Source organism: Cuculus canorus, chromosome 1 (assembly GCF_017976375.1).
Source record: "Cuculus canorus isolate bCucCan1 chromosome 1, bCucCan1.pri, whole genome shotgun sequence".
Taxonomy (NCBI): domain Eukaryota; kingdom Metazoa; phylum Chordata; class Aves; order Cuculiformes; family Cuculidae; genus Cuculus; species Cuculus canorus.
Genome location: NC_071401.1, coordinates 110,630,815 through 110,653,922, shown reverse-complemented (window position 1 = coordinate 110,653,922; position 23,108 = coordinate 110,630,815). Strand labels below are relative to the sequence as shown.

Here is a 23,108-nt window from a genome sequence, read left to right as displayed (position 1 = left end):
TCTCAGTGATCCCATGGGCTCTCTGTTCACCTGTTTACACATCTTTTTATCATCTCTGACTTTTTAGTCTTGAAGTCCAGATCTTGCACTTCCTGCTTCGAGGCTTGTTACACGTTCGAAAGTGTGGGTGGTGTGCCTGTGTTCAACAGGAGGGGAAAGGAACGCTGTCCTTAATACGTAGTAGCCAAGGCACATAAAAAGAAAGGCACAGCATGCTTTTGCCCAACATTTTATTTTGTTTGAGGAGGTGATATAAACTACCCTAGGGCAGAGTCTCCTACCGATGAACGTATGCTTTTCTGCCAAAGCCCATAGGTATAGGCTAGGAGTAGTTTTCCTGAGCTGTCTGGTTCAGGACCCAAGGGCTTAGGTCCTCCTGTGTGCACAACTGCCACTTCTATCAGTAAAGGTGCATGAAATTGGGGGATGTAATTTTTGTAGTTTCATAGCATCAGCTGTGCTGCCTCAGGCAAGCGGCAGTGTGAGCCGAGTAATTGCAAAGAAAGATGTGATGCATGCACAGATAGGGAGACCCATGCTGACCTGAAGAACAGTGTGTGCTGCCTTCTTTTGGACTCGGATCTTATGTGCTAGAAGAATGCAGTCTGAGACCTATTACACTGAACTGCAGTATTTGGCTTTGCTGTTATTAGTGATTCAGATCAACTTTTATTTGAATTAGATGATATTTAAGGTCCCTTCCAACCCAAACCATTCTATGATTCTATTCATAAAGGTGAACTTAAGGCTGTTTAGTGAAGCTCAATCTACCTGAGATTCATCTAGCCTCAGGGAGGCACAGGCTTCTCTGGAGGGCAATGGGAAAGCAAGAGGCTATATTATCACCTCTCAATTGCTTTCTCTCTTTTACTTATAAAAGGCACTTATGAAGATCAGGCTCACAGACCTCCAGTGCGCCCTTACAAATATCCCCTTTATAATCACATCTTGGAATGTTCTTTAATCACCACTGAAATGTATTAGTGATAGCTTGTGTGTAATGTTGATTGCATAGTTTAAATGCATAATGTGAGGACAGTTGAGGAAAAAAATGGAGAAAGGAGACAAATGTACATTGCCGATGAGAAACAAACCTCATACAATTACATTTCTGGAAACTGGCAATTTTTAAGCTCTTTCTCTGGGAGCATGTATACACACATACGCATGCTCCCCCCAACTCCCCCCCACCCCCCATGGATTCTTCTTATTTTCTGAGAGTAAGGATATCTTTGTTTTTAAGATGTGGTTAATTAATATTTGCAGACCTTTTTCTGGGAACAAGAAGAAAGGAAAGCAAAATTGTCACGTAGCCATGAGACACCCACGAGCTACATTTTTTTCATGTGAAAGTTCTGAGATTGTGAAATTCACAATGAACAGGTTGCTTCTCTAGAGTGCAGGAATTAAATTTCCATGATGATTTTTAAATAAAGGCTAATCTTGCTCTGTCTGCATTAGTCAAAACATAGCAGAGCATGCTTCAATTTCTTTTTAGTCCTACTTGTATTAAACTAGACAAAGAGCTGCCATGGTGCTGTCACTTAAGCTTGTCATCCTTTCTCACGTCTTTCACTCTTTTTTGCTCTGCTATATACACAGCCCACAGTTTTGTCCTGTGATACATCTGAGACTTTTCTTATCTTGGCTAGCCCTTTGAAGAATTGAGGTCAGTAGTTTCTTCTTGAGATTGAGGAAGGCCTAAGCAGACCTCTATAATTCATGGGCTTGGTCATAACTGTCCATGACAGGCTGAGAGGGTTGGGGTTGCTCAGCCTGGAGAAGAGAAGGTTCTGAGGAGAGTTTATAGCGACCTTCCAGTACCTGAAAGGGGCTACAAGAAAGCTGGGGAGGGACAGTTTACAAAGGCTTGTAGTGATAAGGCTAGGGAGAATGGGTATAAACTGGAGAGGGGCAAACGTAGGCAATACATAAGGAGGAGTTTCTTCACTATGAGAGTGGTGAGGCACTGGCACAGGTTGCCCTGGGAAGCTGTGGCTGGCCCATCCCTGGAGGTGTTCAAGGCCAGGTTGGATGGGGCCCTGGGCAGCCTGGTCTGGTGGGACATGTCCCTGACCATTGCAGGGACGTGGAACTGGATGACATTTAATGTCTCTTCCAACCCAAACCATTCTATGATAACTGATAAGTGTAAAGCCACCATCTTGCTTTCAGGCAGTGGAACATACTTTTGGCCTTTTTGATGGACCCTGTTTCAGTAGTGATGTGCTACGTGAATCCAGTCCGAGCATTTTTTTTTGACAGAGGAAATAACAGGTGTATAATTTCACAGTTCAGCCATATGTAATTATATGTAATTTGACTTAAATAGATTTAGTTTCCACTCCTCCAGTCTCTCAATCTAAGGTACTGTGTTGCTCTTAAAAGCTATTTCTAGAAAGGATCCTAAAATAATACTTGAAAAGTTAATAAAGAGGTTGGGCTAGGATATGAAGATGCCAGATAATTTACTGCACACCTCCCAAATGCTTTTGGGTAGAAAGAGAATTCCTGTGTTTTCACCAAAGCTGCTTTTCTTTTGTTTTCTTGGTATGAACATTCACATGGGGGTAGAGTGAGGAAAGTTAGTCGGATGAGAATTTGCTAAATCTCAGCTAATCATTTATTAAAGCAGTCCCTGGCTTGCCAAACTCATTAATCTCATTAACAGGAAAGGAGGGCTACGGTGCATGGTTAGCTGAAAGCACTGTGTTTACTAAGCAGTGTACTTTGTTCACAAGGGAAAGATTTAAATATTCACTGTGTCACTGTTTTATCCCTGAAGCTGAAGTAACGTGATGAGTCACTTGACAGCTCATGTCACATGCTGGTTTTGGCCACAGAACGTGTGGGGTCAGGCATAAAGTTGCCCGATACAGGTCTGACCTAGATCAATTCATTTTTCAAGGCATTTGTCATGTCTTTGCATTCAGATGCAACTGGGGAAACATGGGTCTCCAGATAAGAGACAGTAACACAGCATCACCACTTGGTTCACCTTGAGACGCAAGTGGTGATGTTCTCTTAGTGCTGCACAACCCCCACGTTTCTGCCCCTCTAGTCCATGGGAAAAGGAGGTCTGGAAGAAACATCCCAGGTGCCACTTCTTGAGTTATGCCTCTGCCCGTGCCTTGAGAAAGTGGAGGAGTTGCCTCATGGCCCCTGCCTTTCCCATGGGAGCATCTTGTTGGGACCTCAGCTGTGTTGTGTGGTGTTCTGGAGAACACCCATGCTTCAGCGTTTGCATTTAGGTCCAGGCACTTCTGGCAAAGTTAATGATGTGCAGCTTCCATATGGCACAAGTATGGTATGCATAATGTCATGCATTTATTGTGTGTGTAATATATTGCTCCTGTGCCATTGCACCCTTGTGCACTGCAAGCCTTCACATAGTAGTCCCCAGGGTCAAATCCTGCCTAGATCAGTAACTCTTCATTAGCATCAATGACTATCATGCCTCTCTGAAATATGCTTTTTCCTAGGTTCTGTTCATACTGTAGTTTTGTCCTCTGACTGGTATTTTTAGGCTTTGTTTTGATTTATAGTTGAGACATAGATAACTTGTTGAAATGGATATTCAGTGTTGATCCAGCGTCTTCAGTTGTCTTGGGTTCTTACTCCTGATCATGAGGTCTCTGCTTGCTTGTGCTTTCCAGGTCTGCAGCTGTCTTCAACTTGACCTCGTCCCTTTATGCCTGCTGTTGTCATACTGTTGATGCATGTATTGGTCCCAGTCTGCTTTAAGCTCCAGTGCTTTAGTCTATGCCTTTTTTTCCCCCAACCTAAAGATATCTCCTGTCATTTCACTTCCTTTTGCCAACTCCCATCTCCTTTTCATGTCTAGTTTCTGGAGTGGATGGTTTATTTTTGCTGTCTCCATTTTCTCTCCTCTCTACATCATTTCCTAATCTCCTGCAACCTGGCTCCAGCCCTTTGAAGTTATTTTGACCTAGGCTGAGACACCTTCAGCTTCTTCCAGCCGACTGTAAGCTTCTTGGTTCCATGATTGTCATTCTGCTTATCCTTCTAATTCCTATACTTACCCTGGTAGTTTATCCTTACTCTCTCTTCTTTTTTGGCATTTGCCCGTCTCTCATACTGCTTCCCAACACCGGGAAGTACTTCTTTGTTCTCAGTCTTTCATTCCTTCCTAAGATTCTCCTAAGACCATCAGTCCCTCCATGTTGTGTAAAGATCATCTGCTTTTTCCTCTTGGATGTTTCCTTGTGTCCTGTTTTCTTCTTCACTTTGCAGTGCTCCGAGCCTTGGCTTTTATGGTAACTGGATGTAGGAAGCCACCATCATCAGCATTTCCTATACTGAAACTGGTTTCCTTCTCTCATATGAAACATGACTGTCAGGTGCTGCTGCTCCTCAGCTGCAGAGAATGCCCTGCTCACCAACTCCCTCTTTCTTAGATGCCTCCTCCTTGCTCCTGGTCTGTTCCTGTGCCTCCACAGGCCAACACATGTCCCTGCTTGGGAAGGTGTCAGCGTATGTTTCCAGTGTTTTGTAAGCGCTCTCAGTCATTGCTGCCTGCAGCGCAAGGAGGGAAGCAATGAAGGGCATGTGTAGGAGATTTTGGCCATTCCCCTGCGGGTAGATGGAGTACCTCACTCTCTTGAGGGCTCTTTGCCGGCATTGCTCACTGACTCTCGGCTTCTTCCTAAGCTATACAAGGATGTGGCAGCAGTCCCATGCGTCTTCTCTGGGGCCTTAATAAATCAACTTCAGGCTGCAGCTCTCCCGTCAGCTGGTAGATAAACATTATGAGTTGAAATCTATCATATCCCTGAGAATGTGAAAAACTCTAGTGTTTGGGCCATTTTTCTCCACACCTCCTACATGGAGCGATTTCTCTCAGTGCTACATGCCAGCCCTGGCAAGAGCTGTTCGATTTGGATCCACTCCTTCATGCATCTCTAGAGTTTGGCAGAGCAAGCAGCACTAACTGGGCACCAGTGCACAACAGGCTGGGCCAGGCACTGTGCGCTGCCTGACTTCCAAAGAGGAGGTGTGATCCCACTGAAATTGGGAGGGGCGTGACTTATTCTGCATTGGGATTGTTATGAACTCAGAATCTGGCCCCTTGGCTGACCTGCTGTAGAAGCGGAGTGTGGCAATCCCTAAAATATCTTTTCCTTACCTGTGAACCTGCCACAGAAGCTGTGACTTGTCACACTGCTGTATTAGGGTCTCTACAGAACATAGAGACACTACATTTGAGCATTCAGCACTATGGTGCTGTGTTTTTCCTTGTGGCTGTAGGCTATGAAGAAAGCAAACTTCTGCTTCCAACATCTGTGCTTGCGTGCGCTGAGGAGTATTGCATCCTAGCACCTGAAACAGATGGACATTTTACTTTTATGTATGTGGGGAGAACGATGCTATGATAAAATGCAGTAGCTCTCTCCTCAAGCAATGCCAAAGCGTATGACACTCATGTTTTTGTCTTTTAGCTGAGGTGGAAGGGTTGCAGGTCACCGTGCCTGAGAAGAAGAAGGTGGCCATGTTATTTCAGCCTGCTCTGCTTCGCTGCCATTTTTCTACTTCTTCCACCCAACCAGCTGTGGTGCAGTGGAGGTATAAATCTTACTGCCAGGACCGGATGGGAGAAGCTTTGGGTATGGTGACTTCTGGTTTACAAACGATGAGCAAGAGGAACCTGGACTGGGATCCCTATCTGGACTGTGTGGACAGCAGGCGGACAGTCCGTGTCGTGGCCTCCAAACAAGGATCTGCTGTCACTATAGGGGACTTCTATAAGGAAAGAGACGTCAGCATTGTCCATGGTAACTCTCTACCCCTGTGGTGGTTGGTGGGGGCTGGAATGGACCCTTAGCAATTTGGGTGCTGGAGGTTGGCAGTGATTGTTCAGATAACTCCCTTAGTAAATGCTGCTGGAAGGGGATTGTTGTATATCAGGTATTTAGGTTTCAACCACCAATACTAGACCCAAAGATCATTGCCTTTGGTGCTTCCCTTCATCTGGCTAAAAGTAAGTCTTCAACCCTGATACGGCATTCTTTTCCCTTTCATGAAGTGGAAGGATTTTATTCTTGGCTTCTGCATACTGCTCTGTATATAGATATTCCTTAACAAAGGGCTGCCAGCAAGAAAGGTATAAATTCAGTCTCTGTGGGCTATATTTTTCTTGCTTCCAAACTCTACTGATTTTTTTTCCAGTTCTGAAACACCAAAATTATCTTACACCTCATGTTTGCTCAGCTGTGGACTTTGGCAGCTTCACTGTCATGAACCTAAACCCACACAGTCTTGGGCAGCATGAAGGGAAGAGATTTCCATGGGGTAAAATCAAGTTGGGTGGAGATGGGGGGTGGCAGGATCCTTAAACATTTGATCTGGAAAGCTGTGAGAAACACTGTCCCTCAAAAGTACAAGGCTTCGGCTTGACTTGGGAGACCACCTAGCCAAAAGTAGAGGCTCCTTGGTGTGGAGAGTATGTGCTAGGGCTTGGCAAGGGGTAGTGTTTTCCTTTGTCTCCATGTAACCTCTCATGCATGACAGAAGTGCTGTAGAATAGACATTGTCTGAGCCCTTCTTGCATGGCATGAATACTGTTGGGACCCCAGGCCTTAGGTGATAGGAAGGACAGAGAGTGACATCAGTTACCCCTTCTGCTGTTGGCACTTCCAGGATGAGCTGCGTCTGAGGCAGTACTTGTCTTCCCACATATAGACAGAGTCCTGAGCATGTTGTTTGTTTCCTGAATGCTGTGATATTCTGGATAAGGTTAACCCATCTTCTTAGTAAGGAAATGAAATGGATTGGGACATGGAGACAGACCCAGTGCTTTCAACGCTTCGCTCTTCCCATAGGTATTGGAGGTAAAGCCTGACTTTTCTTTTTTGCCTTTCAGATGCGGATCTTCAGATTGGGAAGCTGATGTGGGGAGACAGTGGGCTTTATTACTGCCTTATTATCACACCAGATGATGTGGAGGGCAAGAATGAAGAATCAGTGGAGCTGCTTGTACTTGGTGAGCTCTCTTGCCAGGTTGCTTTTTCAGCAGATAGCTGATGTATCTTTCCTTCTGCTTCTTCGCTCTGTCTACATGCCTATGCACCTTATTACTATGGGTGTAAGGTCTATGTAAAACAGTCCCTGCAGTACCTTCGCCATTGCCTTGCACCTTGTGGAGTCATTCACACCTAGGCAAAGTGGGTGGCAAACGCTACCAAACCAGAATAGTAATGTTTACACCCACACTGCTCACAACTTACACAGGCATAAATGACTGCAGAAAGTGCAGGGCTGTGGAAAGTCAGAACCCTTGTTTTTAAGGCATAAAACAATAAACATGCAGCGGCATGAACACTTGAGACAGTATTTTAAAAATAAACACCCAGAAGACATAAAATCATATGCTCTTTGCAGTCTTTTAACATTCCCTTCGTCCCACTCTTCTGACCTGTGAGGATGTCAAGAAGCAACTGTGTTTATCTGCTTGACTCTATCAGTTAGGGAGATTTTTCTGTCTGCCTAATTATACTTGTCCAGTTAGAGGTGCAGTTTCACAGTCACCCTAATGAAGTCGAAGCTGGTGCTGCCATTAAAAGGACCTGTCCTCTCTGCGGTACGTATACTTGACTCTGTGTTTCTGTTAAACTCCCTTTAGTGGTGCGGTGAGCAGGATTAGTTTCTTTCTGATTTGCAGGGTTAGCTTTCATTGCTGGCTTCCACAATCCAGCTCGCTGTAAAGGTTAAAAAAGCACCCATCCCAGCTTGGGGGGGGAAAGCAGAGTGAAATGGGCCTTTCAGGGAATTTTATTGATGCTGCCTTGAGCCTGCAGTAGTACTTTACCCCTAGACTGCCCCAGGAGAGTGAGATGAGTTTTTCCCAACTTACCTTAACACATGCTGACACCAATGTTTGTCTGGTCAGCCTGCTTGCATGGTTTTTGGATGTGCAGATTCTGTACATCCTTCTATGAAGGAAATGTTAAATGTCTTGGAACTGTAGTGTTTAAGTGATACGTAGAGACATAATGGAACATGTCTGTCAAGCGCCCTTGGTCCCATGGCTAAGGTCAGAATTTAATTGGCATTTATATTTGGAGATGTAGTTGTTGTCACAAAGTAAACCAGATTGAATGGGTGAGTGACTGTAACAGTGCTATCACCTCCCCTCACTCATTCAGAGACAGCCAAACAATGGGCAGTTGGAGAATGGGTCCCTCCAGAAAGCGGTGTCATACTCCAGTCTAAATCCACAGAGTGGCTGTGTATCAGATGCTGGTTAATTAGAGGCCCAAGACTGACCTCCTAGTTTAGGTGAGGTTACTCTGCCAGCTGGCAGTTGTAGCTGTTACGTAGCCTCTTCAGAGGAGCTCTCTGTGGCTGCGTGGTCATGGGCTGCTAAATTTTGTCCTTTCATCACCTTCCTGTCCAGGATTTGGTGTCTTCTTCTAATGTATGTCTACAACTGTGCACCAGTGAGGAAGCAGTGCCATGGTAACAGGAGGAATCTGTTTTTCAGTGTGTATAGAGACTATATGAGGGAAAAACGAAAGGAATACCTTCCTCTGAAGCTGGCTTAATGATGTCCTGGGCCTTAGTTTGTTGTGGTGACATTGGGACGAAACACGTAGCTTAGGCTGTGTTACCTTGACTGCTTCTGCTCTTCTGTTCACTACGGACTGTGGGTCTGACCTTGCACTTTGTACAGCACTCTGCTAAGTTTGGCAGCAGCATGAAAGCATACTTGTCGTGGGCATACTTTGTTCTGCCTCATGCTGTTTGGTGCAGCTTGTGTGTATTTCTTTTCCTGGGTAGTGTGTATGGAGGCAACATTCCAGCTTTCGGAGCAATTCCAGGTTACCTACCCATTTTCTCTTCCTTCTGATTTCCTTCCTTCCTTTTCCTTCCTTTTCCTTCCTTTTCCTTCCTTTTCCTTCCTTTTCCTTCCTTCCTTCCTTTTCCTTCCTTCCTTCCTTCCTTCCTTCCTTCCTTCCTTCCTTCCTTCCTTCCTTCCTTCCTTCCTTCCTTCCTTCCTTCCTTCCTTCCTTCCTTCCTTCCTTCCTTCCTTCCTTCCTTCCTTCCTCTCCCCATTGATGGCTAAAGGAGGAAGCAGCCAGTGGTGAAAATGCCATTTCTTAATATTCTGGCATCTTCTGGGACAATTTTTATTCCATCCCACTGCTGAGAGAGAGGCGTGAGTACAGATGTAGGTTGGAGCGATTCCACAGTCCTAGGAGACATGCAGTAAAAGAGTTTGTTTTGCTGTTTGATGCTCTTTGGGTGGAACACAGGTTCCCTCTTAGAGTGGTTGGAACAGTGGAAGGATTGGGTCTGCAAGAGATGCTATGGTTCCTGCAGCACATTGCTGCTTGCTCACCGCTGGCGGTGGTCTTTCAAATATAATTAGCATTGCTTATTTGGGGGCTGCTTCATGATTTAAGCGTAGATTACAGCTTTGAACAGAGCACAGATTCTACCCACTCATGTTATCTGTGGGGAAAGAGAAAAATCAGAGTGGAAAAGGAAAGAGGAAAATATCCTTTCTAGTCTTTTCATATCATGCCAATGTGAAAGGTGTGTTTAGGTTAGAGAAAGATAACGCTGGACAGGGCAGTCTAATATCATGTAGAGAACCTGAAAGTTCTGAGAGGCAAAAATGGTAGGTATCCAATAGCATCAGTAAATTAATGGACGTTTGCTTAGCTGAAAGTGGAGTATCCTACTTTTATACAGTGAAATGCACTATTAAAAGTTGGTGAAAAGCTGCTTTACCACAACCTCAAGAAAAATCCAAAACTTGAGCAAAGTACTATTCCTTCTTTCCTTAGGGAAGTAATCACAGAGACTTCTAGTAAATTCTAAGGAACCAGTCTGCCTGGGTCATGATTGGATTGTGTGTTGAGTTTAGTCAGATGGATGTGCCATGTTGACACCCAAAGCAGCTGGACAGCCTTAGGTTGCATCAAAGAATCCCATGCACTGTCTTCATTTCAGGCCTATTTCAGAAAAGCACATAAGCACTTACTTATATCCATTTGTGCTCGGCAAAGCTGATAGGATTTACAAAGCATACCTGATGTTAAGCATGTGCTTATGTGCTTTGCTGAAAAGACCATTCAGTAGATTTTGCTCAGTCAGGGACTTTAACCCTCTAATGGAATCAGTGCAGGCTAGGGACGAGGGATGGTAACCACTGTGCCCCAGAAACACAGAAGGAGGTTGGCTGGTGGTGAACCTCCTGTAGTGTAAGAAGAGAATTTAAACTAAAAAGTACTATTATGCTTTTATTAAGTATTTGTACTTTGGTAGCATTTGGAATCTTAAACAGGTTCTGGCAGGCTGGAAATTGTATGAACTCTGCTTCTGCTGCAGCAGGACTAGGCTACTACAGAGTTTAGCAATTCCACAACAGGAGTCAAGTGATGCTCTCTGTGCTCACTAGAAATGTAGAATCTTTTGCTGACCTTACAGCTGGGCTGGTGAATCCATTTGTAACTTTATACATTTTAGTTTTTTTAAGAACTAACATGGTTGACTCAAAAAGGCTGAATCCTAAGTTTAAGAAAGCCTACTTAGTAGCTAGCAGCTGAGCATCCTGCTTCTAAAAACACAGTCAGTGCTATTAATAAAATTATTATTCATAGCCCCTGTGCACTGCTTTTTTATACAAGAACATCAATGGACTTCAGTAAAGTCATTTATTGCAGCCTTTGTTGAACTGCAGGTGCACCAGCGCAGTGGATGCAGTGTGCTTGGAGTAACCTTTGATTCAGAAATGCAGGGGAGTGTCAGGGGAACCCCATCCTAGCTTCAGCGCACATCAGGAAGCAGTCTAGCTTCATTTCTGTGATTGCCTATAACTCAGTAAGCCTTTCTGAGAGCCAGAATGTACTAATTAACTGCAGGGTCCTGTGGAAGCAGCTCCACTGCTCCCATCCCAAGCTGCACAGCTATAGAGCAATGGCTGCAGGTATAGTTGGGCACAGCTGGCTACCCTGAAATGTGTACGTCTGTGCAAGCTCGGCAATGTTTGCATGACAAGATTTTACATAGCTTAGACATTCTTCATTCCCAAGGATGGGTCAAGTTCCTGGGAGAGGCCGGAAAGTGCAGGTTTAATACTTTGGTTAGCAACCCGTGTGCTTTGCTAGACAGCTATTGCCTGCATTTCTTTTTTCATCCAATTTGGCAGCTAATGCTACATAAATTATAGATTAGTGAAATATTATTTTCTAATTAATCTTTTAGAAGCTTCAGCTTCTACCATTGTTATGTTTTAGATGACAACAATTAGGACTTGTTTTTTTGCTAATTTCTGAAGTCAGCAAGCACTTAACACTGGTAAACTGACATCTTTGGTAGTATGTACCAACCAGCATCAATATAGGCTAAACCCAAAATTTATCAAGTCTAACACTTCTAGGCAGGAGAGAACGTAGATACATACACACACACAGCACATTGCACAGTAATTAACGTACTAATAGAGACATGCGTTGGCTTTCAGAGAGGATAAATCTACTGGGATGTGTGTGTGTGGCGTGCAATGCTAATAAGACAGTTCTTACTCAGCAAAGTGACTCAATAGCTGATATAAATATAGCCAGGTTTGGAGTATCTTTTGTGCCAGGAGAGACTGTGATGTGAAAGTTGATGTGGTTTCAGGGACTGAAAAGTTTGTGGCAGAATTTTCCCTTACAAGACGATGGTTTAAGGATTTCGCTCTGTTTTGCTGAAAAGCTGCCAGTAGCATCTGACCCAGTACTTGGTCACAGCAGTTGGCAGCGATGTCAGTGCTATTGGCCATGTGTTGGGGATGAGAAGTCCAGATCTTGCCCGGAGAGATGTCTGAGATGTCTGTAAGCAAATTCACAGTGAGGGCTCTTGGACCTTGAGCTGTGCTTTCCTGCCGAAGGCTTATAGTGACTGCAGGCGAAGAAAATGATCAGCGTGAGAGCCCTCCACTTGAAAATCCAGGAAAGATGTTGATGTCAGGAAGGCTGCTGGTGTCTTCTCACCCTGTTCTCATGAGGTGCTGCTGCTCTGCCCCAGACCACTGTGCTGCCACCTTTGTAATCTAAGGGTCTGGTCTCCCTTGTCCTAGCCCGGGCTACTAGTTATTTATTTCTTGCCATTTAGAAGTGCTACTTGTTGCCAAGGTTTTTTACCCCTCTTTTCCTCCTTATTTGCCAGCGACAGCCACACGCTGCTCACAAAGGAGACTGGCGTGATTAAAAGACCTCCCTTACTAAGGTAGCCATGGCAACAGCCTCCTTAGAGGTCTTTGTTGCCTGCTAAAACTTTGATCACCAAGAAAGGCTACTGCTGTTTCTCCCTCCAATTGAAGAGAAGGATGGCAAGAAAGGATAAAGTTTACTCCAAGTGACGGGAGCACGGCGAAACTCATTGCAGAGCCAAACTCTCCTAATAAATAAATCTCGCAGCAGCTTCCTTGGAAGAGTATCTGATTTACAAGGGCCACACTTCCTCTTCTGTCCTTTTCAGCCTCCTCTCAGGGCAGTGTCCTGTACCAGGGCCTCTTGCCATGCCATGGGTTGGCAAATTTTTCAGCCACAGAGGAAGAATTAGCTCCCTCTCTGTAGCTGCTGCATGCCGAGGTGCCGCTGCTGCATGCCGAGGTGCCACTGCTGCCAGTAGGGCTGCAGAGGCAGCCTCAACAGGGAAACCAGTTCAAATTCACGTATTTACCCAATATTTGTCACGTTTATGCAATTGCCAGCATTTACCATGTTCCCATGTTTACCCAATTGCCACTTTCCCGGCTGCATCTGCACCTGCTTTATTCATGTCATCATTTCTTTTCAGCCGCACCACTTACCCTAATTATTTTTGTGTCTCATCTCTGCAGACTCTGCTAATAGTCTGCTTGACTCCAGGTCCTCCCTGATCTGCTGCTGTTTGCTCTCCTGCTCTATCGCCTGCCCTCCTCCTGTCCTCGATTCACCTCTTCTGTATCTCTGCACCTTCTGGACCCACTCTGCACCTCCTCAGCTTTTCCCTCTCCCGCTCCTCCTCCCCACCCTCCCCTGCCGCTGACTCAGGGCTGAGAGGCTCTGTTGCAGTTTGGAGCTGGCTGAGGCACAGGGTGCCCAGTGAGAGGCTGCTGTGGGTGGGTAAAGCCCTGCAGCAGCACGGTGGGAGTAGAGACAGGAGCGTGTCCCAGATCCTTACTGGAACAAGGACGAGCACCTAGCTCCCAAAGAATCGCCTGGGACAACCCTGGTAAACGGGGCCATTGCCTATTCCCTCTTTCCCCCAGGGGTGTCTGCTGGGGCTGAGTGGTGAGAGCTTGCACAGAGGACACGCAGCCCTTGCAGGGATGCGGAGCGGTGGCTTGGAGGCTGTGCCTGGCAGTGTCTCAGAGTGCCTGCGGTCCTGAGCCTCACAGCAGCCAGGCAGAGGTGGTGTGGTCAGGTGGTCTCTCGGCAGGGTGTTTACTGGATTGTTACCTCCCCATCAACTGCTCTGTAGCTCCAGCACTCTGCCTTCAAGTTTCCTTAATAAAAAAGAAATGAAGGGAGAAGTGCGGTGAGGTTTATGCCCACAGAAGAAGCAGGCTGGACACAGAGAGCCAGGAGGCTGGTGGCCATGATCACTGTGACTGCCTCTTGGCTGGTGTTTTGGCTGTGGCTCCAAAGGGAGGTCTTGTTCACAGAACCCCTGTGGTCTCTACACTGGCTTCGGGCACCATGCCAGTGTGGTCTCCCCTCTGCCAGCTGCCACCTGGCTATGGGGCATGCTCATACCCGGGCCAGGCTTGCATGAGGCAGGCAGACGAGTCGGCAGCAGCCCCAAGAGCCACCCTGTCCCCGTGCTGCTGGCTGGCTGGGTGCTTTTGCTCCACTTGTTGCTGGCAGCGGCAACGGAGGAAAGTCTTCAATGAGGGCACTGCTGGGGAGCCTCCCGTCGCCTTGGGAACCGCGGGGGCCATGGCAGCGGGCAGACCTGGCCTCTTGGTGTTGCCTGCAACGTGGGAAGCTCATGTAGTGGTGGGGGAAGGGTTATCCATTAATTAGTTCAGCCCAGGATGGGATGGAGGGAGAGCAGGGGTGCGCTGAAAGTTGCTGAGGCCAGAGACGGGCTTTGTGCTTGCTGGTGGTCAGCTGGGCTCATCAAGACAACAGAGTTCAGGCTGAGATGTGGTGTGCTTTGCTGCTTCCTTGGACCCTTCCAGGCTTTGTGCATCCCCCGCTGATGGCTCTGGGGCCCACGAGGCTCTGTGAGCACCACTGGCAGGGCAAGGAGGGCAAATTCCCCAGGCAGACACTCGTTGGAGCTGTTTGAGGCTGGGCAAGCAGGGAATTGCTTGACTGCTTGTGGGTAGCACAGAGCAGCTACTTTGGCTGTTGTTGTAACAAGTTACCAAGTTCTCAAGCACTGTTATTTTTGAGTGATGCTTCCTACCCCTTGAATATGTGGATCCTCCTGTGGCTCAGGAGGCGGCGTAAGACCCAGCTTGAGTGATGGAACTTCTGGTCTTTATACTTGTTGCTCCCTACCTCTGGTACCATAATTCACAGCCCTAAATTAGCTATGTACCTCCAGCTATTTGCACACTAGGGTCTGCTTCCAGACTAGGGGCTGCATGTGAGCTTGTGCAGAGATAATAACACATGGGGAGCAAGCTGCATGCTTCTCTCTGCCAGTATGTTCTGCATGCACATTGTTCACGTGTACATTGTTCACAAACACACACAGAAGCATATGCAAGAATTGTGTATTTTTTTGTGCATGCTGGGAAAATAAGGGATGTATTTAATACGCACGTGGAACATAATGTAAATCTAACATAATGTTACACAAGGCATACATTTGATGCATGGGTTTGGAGCCCACTTGTGGCACCCAAGCCAAGCAACACATATGTTGTATATGCACATGCCTATATCTGAGGGCTGGAGCACCTCCCATATGAGGACAGGCTGAGAGAGCTGGGGTTGTTCAGCCTGGAGAAGAGAAGGCTCCGGGGAGACCTTATAGCGACCTTCCAGTACCTGAAGGGGCTACAGGAAAGCTGGGGAGAGACTGTTTACAAAGGCATGGAGTGATAGGGCTAGGGGGAATGGCTTTAAATTGGAGAGAGAAAGATTTAGACTAGACATTAGGAGGAAATTCTTTATAATGAGGGTGATGAGGCACTGGAACAGTTGTGGCTACCTCATCCCCGGAGGTGTTCATAGCCAGGTTGGATGAGGTCTTGGGCAGCCTGATCTAGTGGGAGGTGTCCCTGCCCGTGGCGGAGGGGTTGGAGCTGGTCATCTTTAAGGTCTCTTCCAACTCAAATCATTCTGTGATTCTGTGATTCTATGATTGTATATCTTGTGAGCAGAAAGCATACATGAGCATTTTCCTATATCAAGCTATTGTGTACAGTTTGGACACTTGATCCTTCCAGAAAATGGGCTGCAAAGAATGTCATCAGGCTCTTTGTATATGTAGATAAAAGTGTTGCAGTAGCCCGATGGCAAGAATCCTCCTTCAAAGCAGTAAATTATCTGAAGGATCAGCATTGTGTCTTTCGCTAAGGCTTCAGGAGCACCTCATCATGATAGCATTATTGTGAGTACTAGACAGCTTTGATGAGTTGTGACTGGTTGCAAAGCACGGCCTGCATTCAGGGTATGTTTGTTATGGTACCAGCAAGCATCCGTTTGGATTTTTGATCTCTACAGAATCTCTTGTGAAGCACTGAAAAAAACTTGTGAGCGTAACACTTCAAGGATAGACTAGAGATGAAGAAACTAGGGATCCAGTTCATCCCTGGGTCTGGGTGCTGCTTAGTGCAGGACCTGAAAGGCATGTGGGGAGGTTGACAGTAGCTTTCTACCAGTTTTGCACTGGCTTACCCTCAGCTGCTTCTGTTATGTTATATCCACAACGTATGTCTCTCTTCGCAGTGCAGTTTGCATGTCTTTAAAAAACCTAACATGATCCTGGTGCCATATAAAAGAATACACAGCACAGCTGCACACAGGGCTGTTCTGCCGATGCACAGGTGTGTGTAAGCAATAGCTGAACTCTCTGCGAGATGTTTCCTGTGCACTAGAAATACCCCAGGCATTCAGTGCCAAAACAAATAGGCACCAAGCTGCCTTTGGGCTTGGATTTTGTTTGTGTTTAGTTATAAATTAGAAAGGTTTTTTTGCTTGCTTTTTTTTTTTTCTTTTGTAAAGTGATTCCACAAATTTCCACACAAATCCTTCCCTGGTTGGTTTGCTTCACTTGAGAGTTTGCCTTATGTCACACAATATCACCAAATTGCTCGTGAAATCTTGAAATAAGTAACATATACTTACTTCAAGACTCCTTTCCTGGAACTGTCTCTGCAGTTGCAGAGCCCCACATGGAGAGCACCATCCATTGGTGTTGGATGCATGTGGCTGACTCGTCAAGGGTCTTGGGTTAAAGATATTTCATGTGCATCCAAACTACATTGGTACATTTTTAAAGTAAACTAAATGCTTCTGTTTGAGGGCTGTTGTGCGTTGCCAGGAGCTTTTGGCATGTGTAGAGCATAAGTCCAGAAAGATGTTACTGTCTAAGCGTGCTTACAGGACCTCTCCTTGTCATTTTGTGTGTAGATTGGAGAACCTTTGTTCCAGATTCTTTCTCCTGAGCAATGCTGATAAAGATAAAATGCAAGGACATAGAATTGATTGAGGTGCAGAGGCTGACACTGGGCATCTATGGTTGATAGGAATTCACTTAACGGAGTGCAAGTGGGCTGATGAGGAAGGGGACTGGAGGCTAAGGCAAGGGCTGGGGAGTGTGTTTTTCTTGCAGTAACCTCTCTCCTTGTTCTCCTCCTTCTGTCTTTTCTAGGCAGGACAGGGCTGCTTGCTGATCTCTTGCCCAGTTTTGCTGTGGAGATTATGCCAGGTATTCAGTCATTTCACCCTTCAATCACCCAGTCCTCTGTTGTCTTGTCTGTTTATCCTTCTACAGCATCTTTATGTGGTGTACATTTCACTCTTATGTGTATTTTATCTGAGGATAAAAGTGGAAAAACCTATCATTTACTGGGAAAGTATGTTGGGTTGGGATCTGAGAGAGCTGATTCTGGATGCTGGGACTTGGGGGAGGAATGGCCGTCCTAAGAACGCACATAGAGATGGTTGATGTCATGCCAGGATCAGTGTGAGAGCAGAAATGCCTGTGCTGTTCAGGGGAGGTTTTATATCAAGCTGTCTGCTCTCACCCTGCTAGCACAAAGGTAATGCTGCTTCAGCCTGTGAGATCTCGGCAGGCTTGTGTGCCCGTATGGCTTTGTACGTCAGCTGCTCTTGTGCAGCAGTAACTTCCGCTCCCTGGCCCTACCCTGTGGCTACTGTTACAGCCATCATCACAGATGGTAGCACAGGAGGTGCTAGAAATAGAGCCCTGGTTAGCAGCCCATCAATGGCACAGCCCTTCGTGTGTGGCATGGCCAGGGCATTGTCTAGGTAACACCGGGTGGCTGGACCAGACCTGAAAGCTCTCTGCCCATGATAAACTCCCTTGCTAGCTAAGCTAATGAGAGCCACCACTTCTGGCAATCCTTGCAGAGGAAACAGAGACTGTGCAACAGATTGTCCTTGAAAGGGAAAAGCTGTGAGAACATTTAGCCCTTGACTCATCTGATCATCCCCTGACGGTGCCCAAGGAGCGTTTCTTTCACACGTTTGTGCAAAAATGCAACTCTACATAAATGTGTGAAGCTATTTTCAAATCTGTCCCAGAGATGCAAACAGAGAGAAGGCAGACACTCCCCTGCCTCCAATGTAAGCCAAAGCTCCTTGGAAGTTCAGTATGGCAGGAGAGAGAATGGTCTTTTCAGCACAGACAGCAGTTGATTCTTTGTTGCCTAACAGTTCCCCCCCCCCCCAACATTTACAGTTTTATTGACTGGATATAAAATGCTTGTGTGTTGGCAGGTAGCTTTGTGGTACCCTCACTGCATGGGTGTAAATAACAAGAAAACATAGAAAGGCAGTAGCAAACCGCAGTTTAGCTGTTAGCATTGCCTGTTACCTGAATAAACAAAAGCAGATGCTCCTGCAAGCACAGAACAGTAGTTCCCAGAGAGCGAGGACACATAGCGTTTCAGCTTAGTAGTCATTTGAAGTTACACAGTTGTATCTGGAAGGGCTGACAGAAGAGAACAGAGGAAGGATTAGGGAATTTAAGGTGAAAGTGGTTGAATCTGAGTTTTGTGCATAAAGGAGGAGCCAGCAGGCTCCTTTGCTGTTTTCTTAACCTCATCAAGCAAACGGTCTAACTTACTGTGGAGTGAAATCCTTTGTCATTCATAGGTCCCTGTGAGTGGGACACTGATTTCAAATATCCACTCCTGATGCCGAGTGAGTATCTTGCAACGTGCAATGTACAGACTCGCATGACCTCGTTTTATAGTCCTACAGTGTTTTCAGAAAGACCACAGATATGTTCACAATGGACTTGCTGTTTGTTTATTTCTTCTACCAGGCTTTTATCCTTTATGGAGTGGCTGTGAACTGTTCACTAATAGCTCTGGAGATCTGACACCTGAGCTTCATTGTCTAGCTGTGGCTGGCCACTTCTGTCATGCATGTGATACACCTCCTGTGTATCAGTGATGGTTCTAGAGAACAAGATGAGAACATGACAAAAGAAAAAGCCACTGAGCTGTTGCCCTGCTTGGATTGGCAAAGATTAGAAAGTACAGGTCTGGAAAGGATAGTCTGGCTTGCTGTCTTCCTTGCTATCCCTAGAGCTGTGTAATTTCATCTTTTCCACAAGTTTAGAAAGCTTAAGAGTAGTCTGGGTTTGGCCATTCTCTCTCCCACTGGAATGCTTTCTTTGATGTCCACCTTCTAGCTTCCATCTACATTACTCATAGGCTGTTTATGCCCATTTATGTAAGACTTTTAACTATAACACCTGCTTTTCCTCCTAGCATTCATCCTCCTAGCATATTTACAGGCAGCAGCTATGTCTGCTCTCAGCTCTGAGCCTTGCTTTTAATAGTGCCTTGTTTTTAATAATAACGCAGTGAGCTTCAGCTCTACTGCTGCAAGGCAGGCTACCGAGTGCCTTCTTCTCCTCAAATCCCTGCTTTGCGTCTGCTCCAACCTGAATTCATTTTTTCTTGTACAAAGCTGTATAACACCAGTAACTTCAGATGAAGTTACGTGGAGGCCTTGTATGATGGCATTAACATTTCCTTAATGCTACTGAAAATTTCTCCTCTACTGGACATGGGATGACATTTGTGTTTTTGTGGCTGTACGGCATAAATTATTACAGTTGTCCTATAATGGAATAGTATGCTGGATCATTTATCTTGTTTTTCAGTTTTTTTCAACTACTGAAGTCCTGTTCAGGAGTGCCTGTAACTCTTTTTATTTAACAAATGAAGAAAATCAACTATGATCACCTTCAAAACAGTTCCCTGTTAAGTTGACATGCAGCTGCATACGATGCAGCCAGCATTCAAAGCAGTTCCACAGGTCATTTTCTGAAAGGCTGTTGAGGATCTCCAATGTTTTTGCTTTCACATCTTCTGCCAAAAATAAAATTATTTCCTTTGAGCACCAATTTAATCTTTGGGATGACGTAGAATCATAGAATCACCAGGTTGGAAAGGACCCACTGGATCATCGAGTCCAACCGTTCCTATCACTCCCTTAAACCATGTCCCTAAGCACTTTGTCAACCCGTTCCTTGAACACCTCCAGGGAAGGTGACTCGACCCCCATGCTGGGCAGCCTCTGACAGTGCCTGATGACTCTTTCTGTGAAGAATTTTTTTCTGATATCCAGCCTGAACCTCCCCTGGTGGAGCTTCAGGCCATTCCCCCTTGTTCTGTCCTCAGTCACTTGGGAGAAGAGGCCAGCTCCCTCCTCTCCACAACCTCCTTTCAGGTAGTTGTAGAGAGTAATAAGGTCACAATCGCGGGGGGCCAGGTCGAGTGCATAGGGTGGGTGCTCAAGCACAGTGATGTTGTTTGCTAGAAACTGCTTCAAAGACAAAGCATTGTGGGCTGGTGCGTTGTCTTGATATAACTGGCTGTTCAGTCTTGCACACCGGCATTTTCCAATCGAGGGTAAGAAAACATCTCTATTTGAACACGTGTCTACTTGTACCGAGTGAAGTGATAGAGTTGAGCCTTGTCTCACTGTGACAGGATAGAACGTGTTCTAGAACCATCTTTTTGTCTCCCCTCTCTTGTTCTTGGTTCCTGAGCTGTAGGATTGGTCTCATTTTTTTTTTGTGTTGGGCTGTGTAAATTGTTCTTAACCCTTGAATGTGTGACCTTGAAAGTATTACTGTGCACCTTGAAATTCAATTTATTGCTGCATTTCATGTTTCTTACTGTAGTCCCAAGGACAACTGGCCCTTTTTTTAACCTATGCCAGTCTTCGCCTTTAGTGACAATGCTTCCCTACCTTTTACCCTCAAGATACATTAGTACTTGCTTATTCTCTGTGTAAAGGTCATTCGAGAAGATATTAAATAAGATGGTTCCTAGAACCAGCACTTGAGTATTAGTAATTTCTTCTCAGCTCTTACTTTTCCATTGATGAATGATTCCCTCCAGCCATTTCCTTATTCATCAGCTAAATATTTCTCAGTGTATAGTAACTTCAACAAAAAAATTCTTCCACAAGGACCAAAATTATCTGCAAATTTAAATGAAAGTCATCTGTTTAAGCCAAAAAAGAAATAAAATATTCAAAATGTATAAAACATTTCACTTGACACTTCTGAAGCGAAGTGTTTTGATCTGTAAATGCCAAGATCTTTCACCGACTTTTTTTAAAGGAAATTGTAAGTTCTAAATTAAAAATGGCATTGAAAAAAGGGTATTGTTTGTAGAAGAGTTAAGGAAAACTCCGTCCAACAAAGTAGGGAATTTTACTTTTCTTCAGACAAAATGTGCGTAAGTCAAAAATAACACTTCTTATTTTTGCATTTTATTAAGAACTAGAAAAAACTTCTGTTTCAATTGTTCCAAGCTGAACATTTTTCCTTGACTTTTCAGCTTAGCAACACAAGTGAGATGTGCACCATTTTTCCAGTGTGATTCCCTACTCACAACACAATCCTTGTATCAATACTACTTCATCCTAAATAAAAATGTACCCGGAGACCCCTTAGTGAACCCTGGACTTCAGTCTCCAAACGGTGGTCTGCTGCTTTTTTTGTCTCTGCAAAGCAGCCGCACCACGTTTTTCTTTGCTTTCTCACCTCTTTTCCAGGTTGGCTGAATAACCACCCAGGTCTTTCCCCACAGATTTTCCCTCACCAGCACTCTGCCTTCTAGATAGGCTGATCCCCCTCTCCGACACCAAGACAACTCTGAGCCTCCTATACATTAAAAGTCTTGAAATTTCTTGATCCGAATATGTTCACTGACCATTCCCTTAATATGGGGAATTGCCGTGTGGCAGTAAGCACAGTCCTGTGCACACAATCCCCTGCAAAGTGCAAAGTGGCCAGAGGCAGAGCCTTGAGCTGCCCTGGCACAGGTTGAGCACCTGCACCCACCACAACTGCTGCTGCTGCAGAAGTCTGAGAAACCTTTTCTCGCTCCCCTTCCCACTCATACCCCATCCTGGTTTTTGTGGACCAACTTTTCTGTGCTTTCACTTGTAAGGTGTTTGTCAGCGGTTCCCTTTCAGTGCCTGGCAGACATCATCTGAGGCTTCAGCGAGGGGGGAAAAAAACCCGTGGTTGTTAGGTTTCCTGGCTGTCTGCAGCGCCTGAATAGGATGTTCGTTCGGCACATTCAAAAGAATAATTGCATGCGTGGGCCTAGCTGTGAAGGGGCAGGCCTGGCTCATTTGCTGGTCTATTTATAGCGTGCTTTTCACCATCGTTTGTCCCATTGAAACTAGAATGTGGGTAACGAACAAACACACCAGCAGAGCATGAACATGGCTGGGAAGAATGAGTCTTTGATGAGATCCAAGTGCTCATAGAGTATGTCCTGCGGCATTTGTACAGTGCTGTGGGGTGAAGGGTTTCTGTGCTGGGGAACCAGAGCACCTGCTGCTGTGCTGCTCACCTCTCAGCCAGCCAGAGTCATCGCAGGAAGGGACCAGATTTCTGTAGATCCATTTCTCCCTGTCTTGTGCCATTTCTGCTTTGACGTTGAGGCGGATATAGCCCTAGACCAGCAAGAAGTCCACTTCTATTATTCAGCTATCTGTTTTGTCCCTGCGCTGTCCCCCGGGAGGATGTTGCTGTTATTCCCTTCCACAGCAAGGTGCAATCCTGTAAGTATCTCTCTTTTTCCCTTTGTTTTCCAGAGTGGGTCTTTGTGGGCCTGGTGATCCTAGGAGCATTCCTGTTCTTCCTCCTGGTGGGGATCTGCTGGTGCCAGTGCTGCCCACACAGCTGCTGCTGTTATGTCCGCTGCCCCTGCTGTCCTGAGTCCTGCTGCTGTCCTCGGGCACGTGAGTGACCTTGTGCAAACCTAACACAAATCTCCTCCACTACTTTTGCTCCCTGGCAGAACAGAAGAATCTGTTTAATATTGTTTCCTTTGCCCTGAGCACTTTGTTTGACTAAGGAGCTGGTCTTTGGGAGTGAAGCATCTGACCTATTGCTCAATGGTTGAGTGCTCAAAGTTAATTACAAATGTAATTCCCTGAGCCCTCCTTGCCTTGGCAGCTGTGCCTCCTTCTCCAAAGTGTCATGCTCCCCTTCCAAAGTTGTTGTCATGTCAGTGAATGTTGCGGATCAGAGCTAAGAGCATCCTGCGAGCTTTCTTCCCTGCAATGCAAAGAAGCTGCCGTCTACAACAGTGCATAATCCTTGCAACCCAGCAAGATTTCCGATCAGACTCAGGCAGATCTGTCAAGTTTCATGAGCCTCATGCCCGCTGCTTGAGTCATCGGTTGTTTTTAAAGCTGAGCTGCCACTAAATCATGGCATCAATGCCGGGTATAACACTCTGAATGTCTTTCAATTGCTGGCATCTTGCATTGCTCATCTGACCTGCTGTATGCATTTTTTTAAGTCCCTTCAGTGCGGCTTAGAAAAATTCAAATTGGTCCTTGCCATTTCATTTGTCCAGTTGTCTCCTGCTTGGTTGTCACCGGTGTTGGTTATGTGCAGATTTTGGCCACATGCTGTATGGG

The 23,108-nt window shown here is 45.7% G+C and overlaps 1 protein-coding gene across 5 annotated transcripts in view; it reads left to right on the top strand.

The window, feature by feature from the left end:
• Window positions 1-23,108, top strand: part of ILDR2 (immunoglobulin like domain containing receptor 2) — a 47,193-nt gene that overhangs the window by 4,720 nt on the left and 19,365 nt on the right. For 3 of the 5 annotated variants that reach the window (XM_054073854.1, XM_054073853.1, XM_054073848.1), the window contains exons 2-5: window positions 5,460-5,792; window positions 6,881-7,000; window positions 16,825-16,881; window positions 22,275-22,421. In XM_054073854.1, coding sequence (XP_053929829.1) covers window positions 5,460-5,792; window positions 6,881-7,000; window positions 16,825-16,881; window positions 22,275-22,421 — 657 coding nt within the window. The remainder of the gene's footprint in view (window positions 1-5,459; window positions 5,793-6,880; window positions 7,001-16,824; window positions 16,882-22,274; window positions 22,422-23,108) is intronic. The other 2 variants (XM_054073864.1, XM_054073855.1) reach the window with 1 other exon arrangement.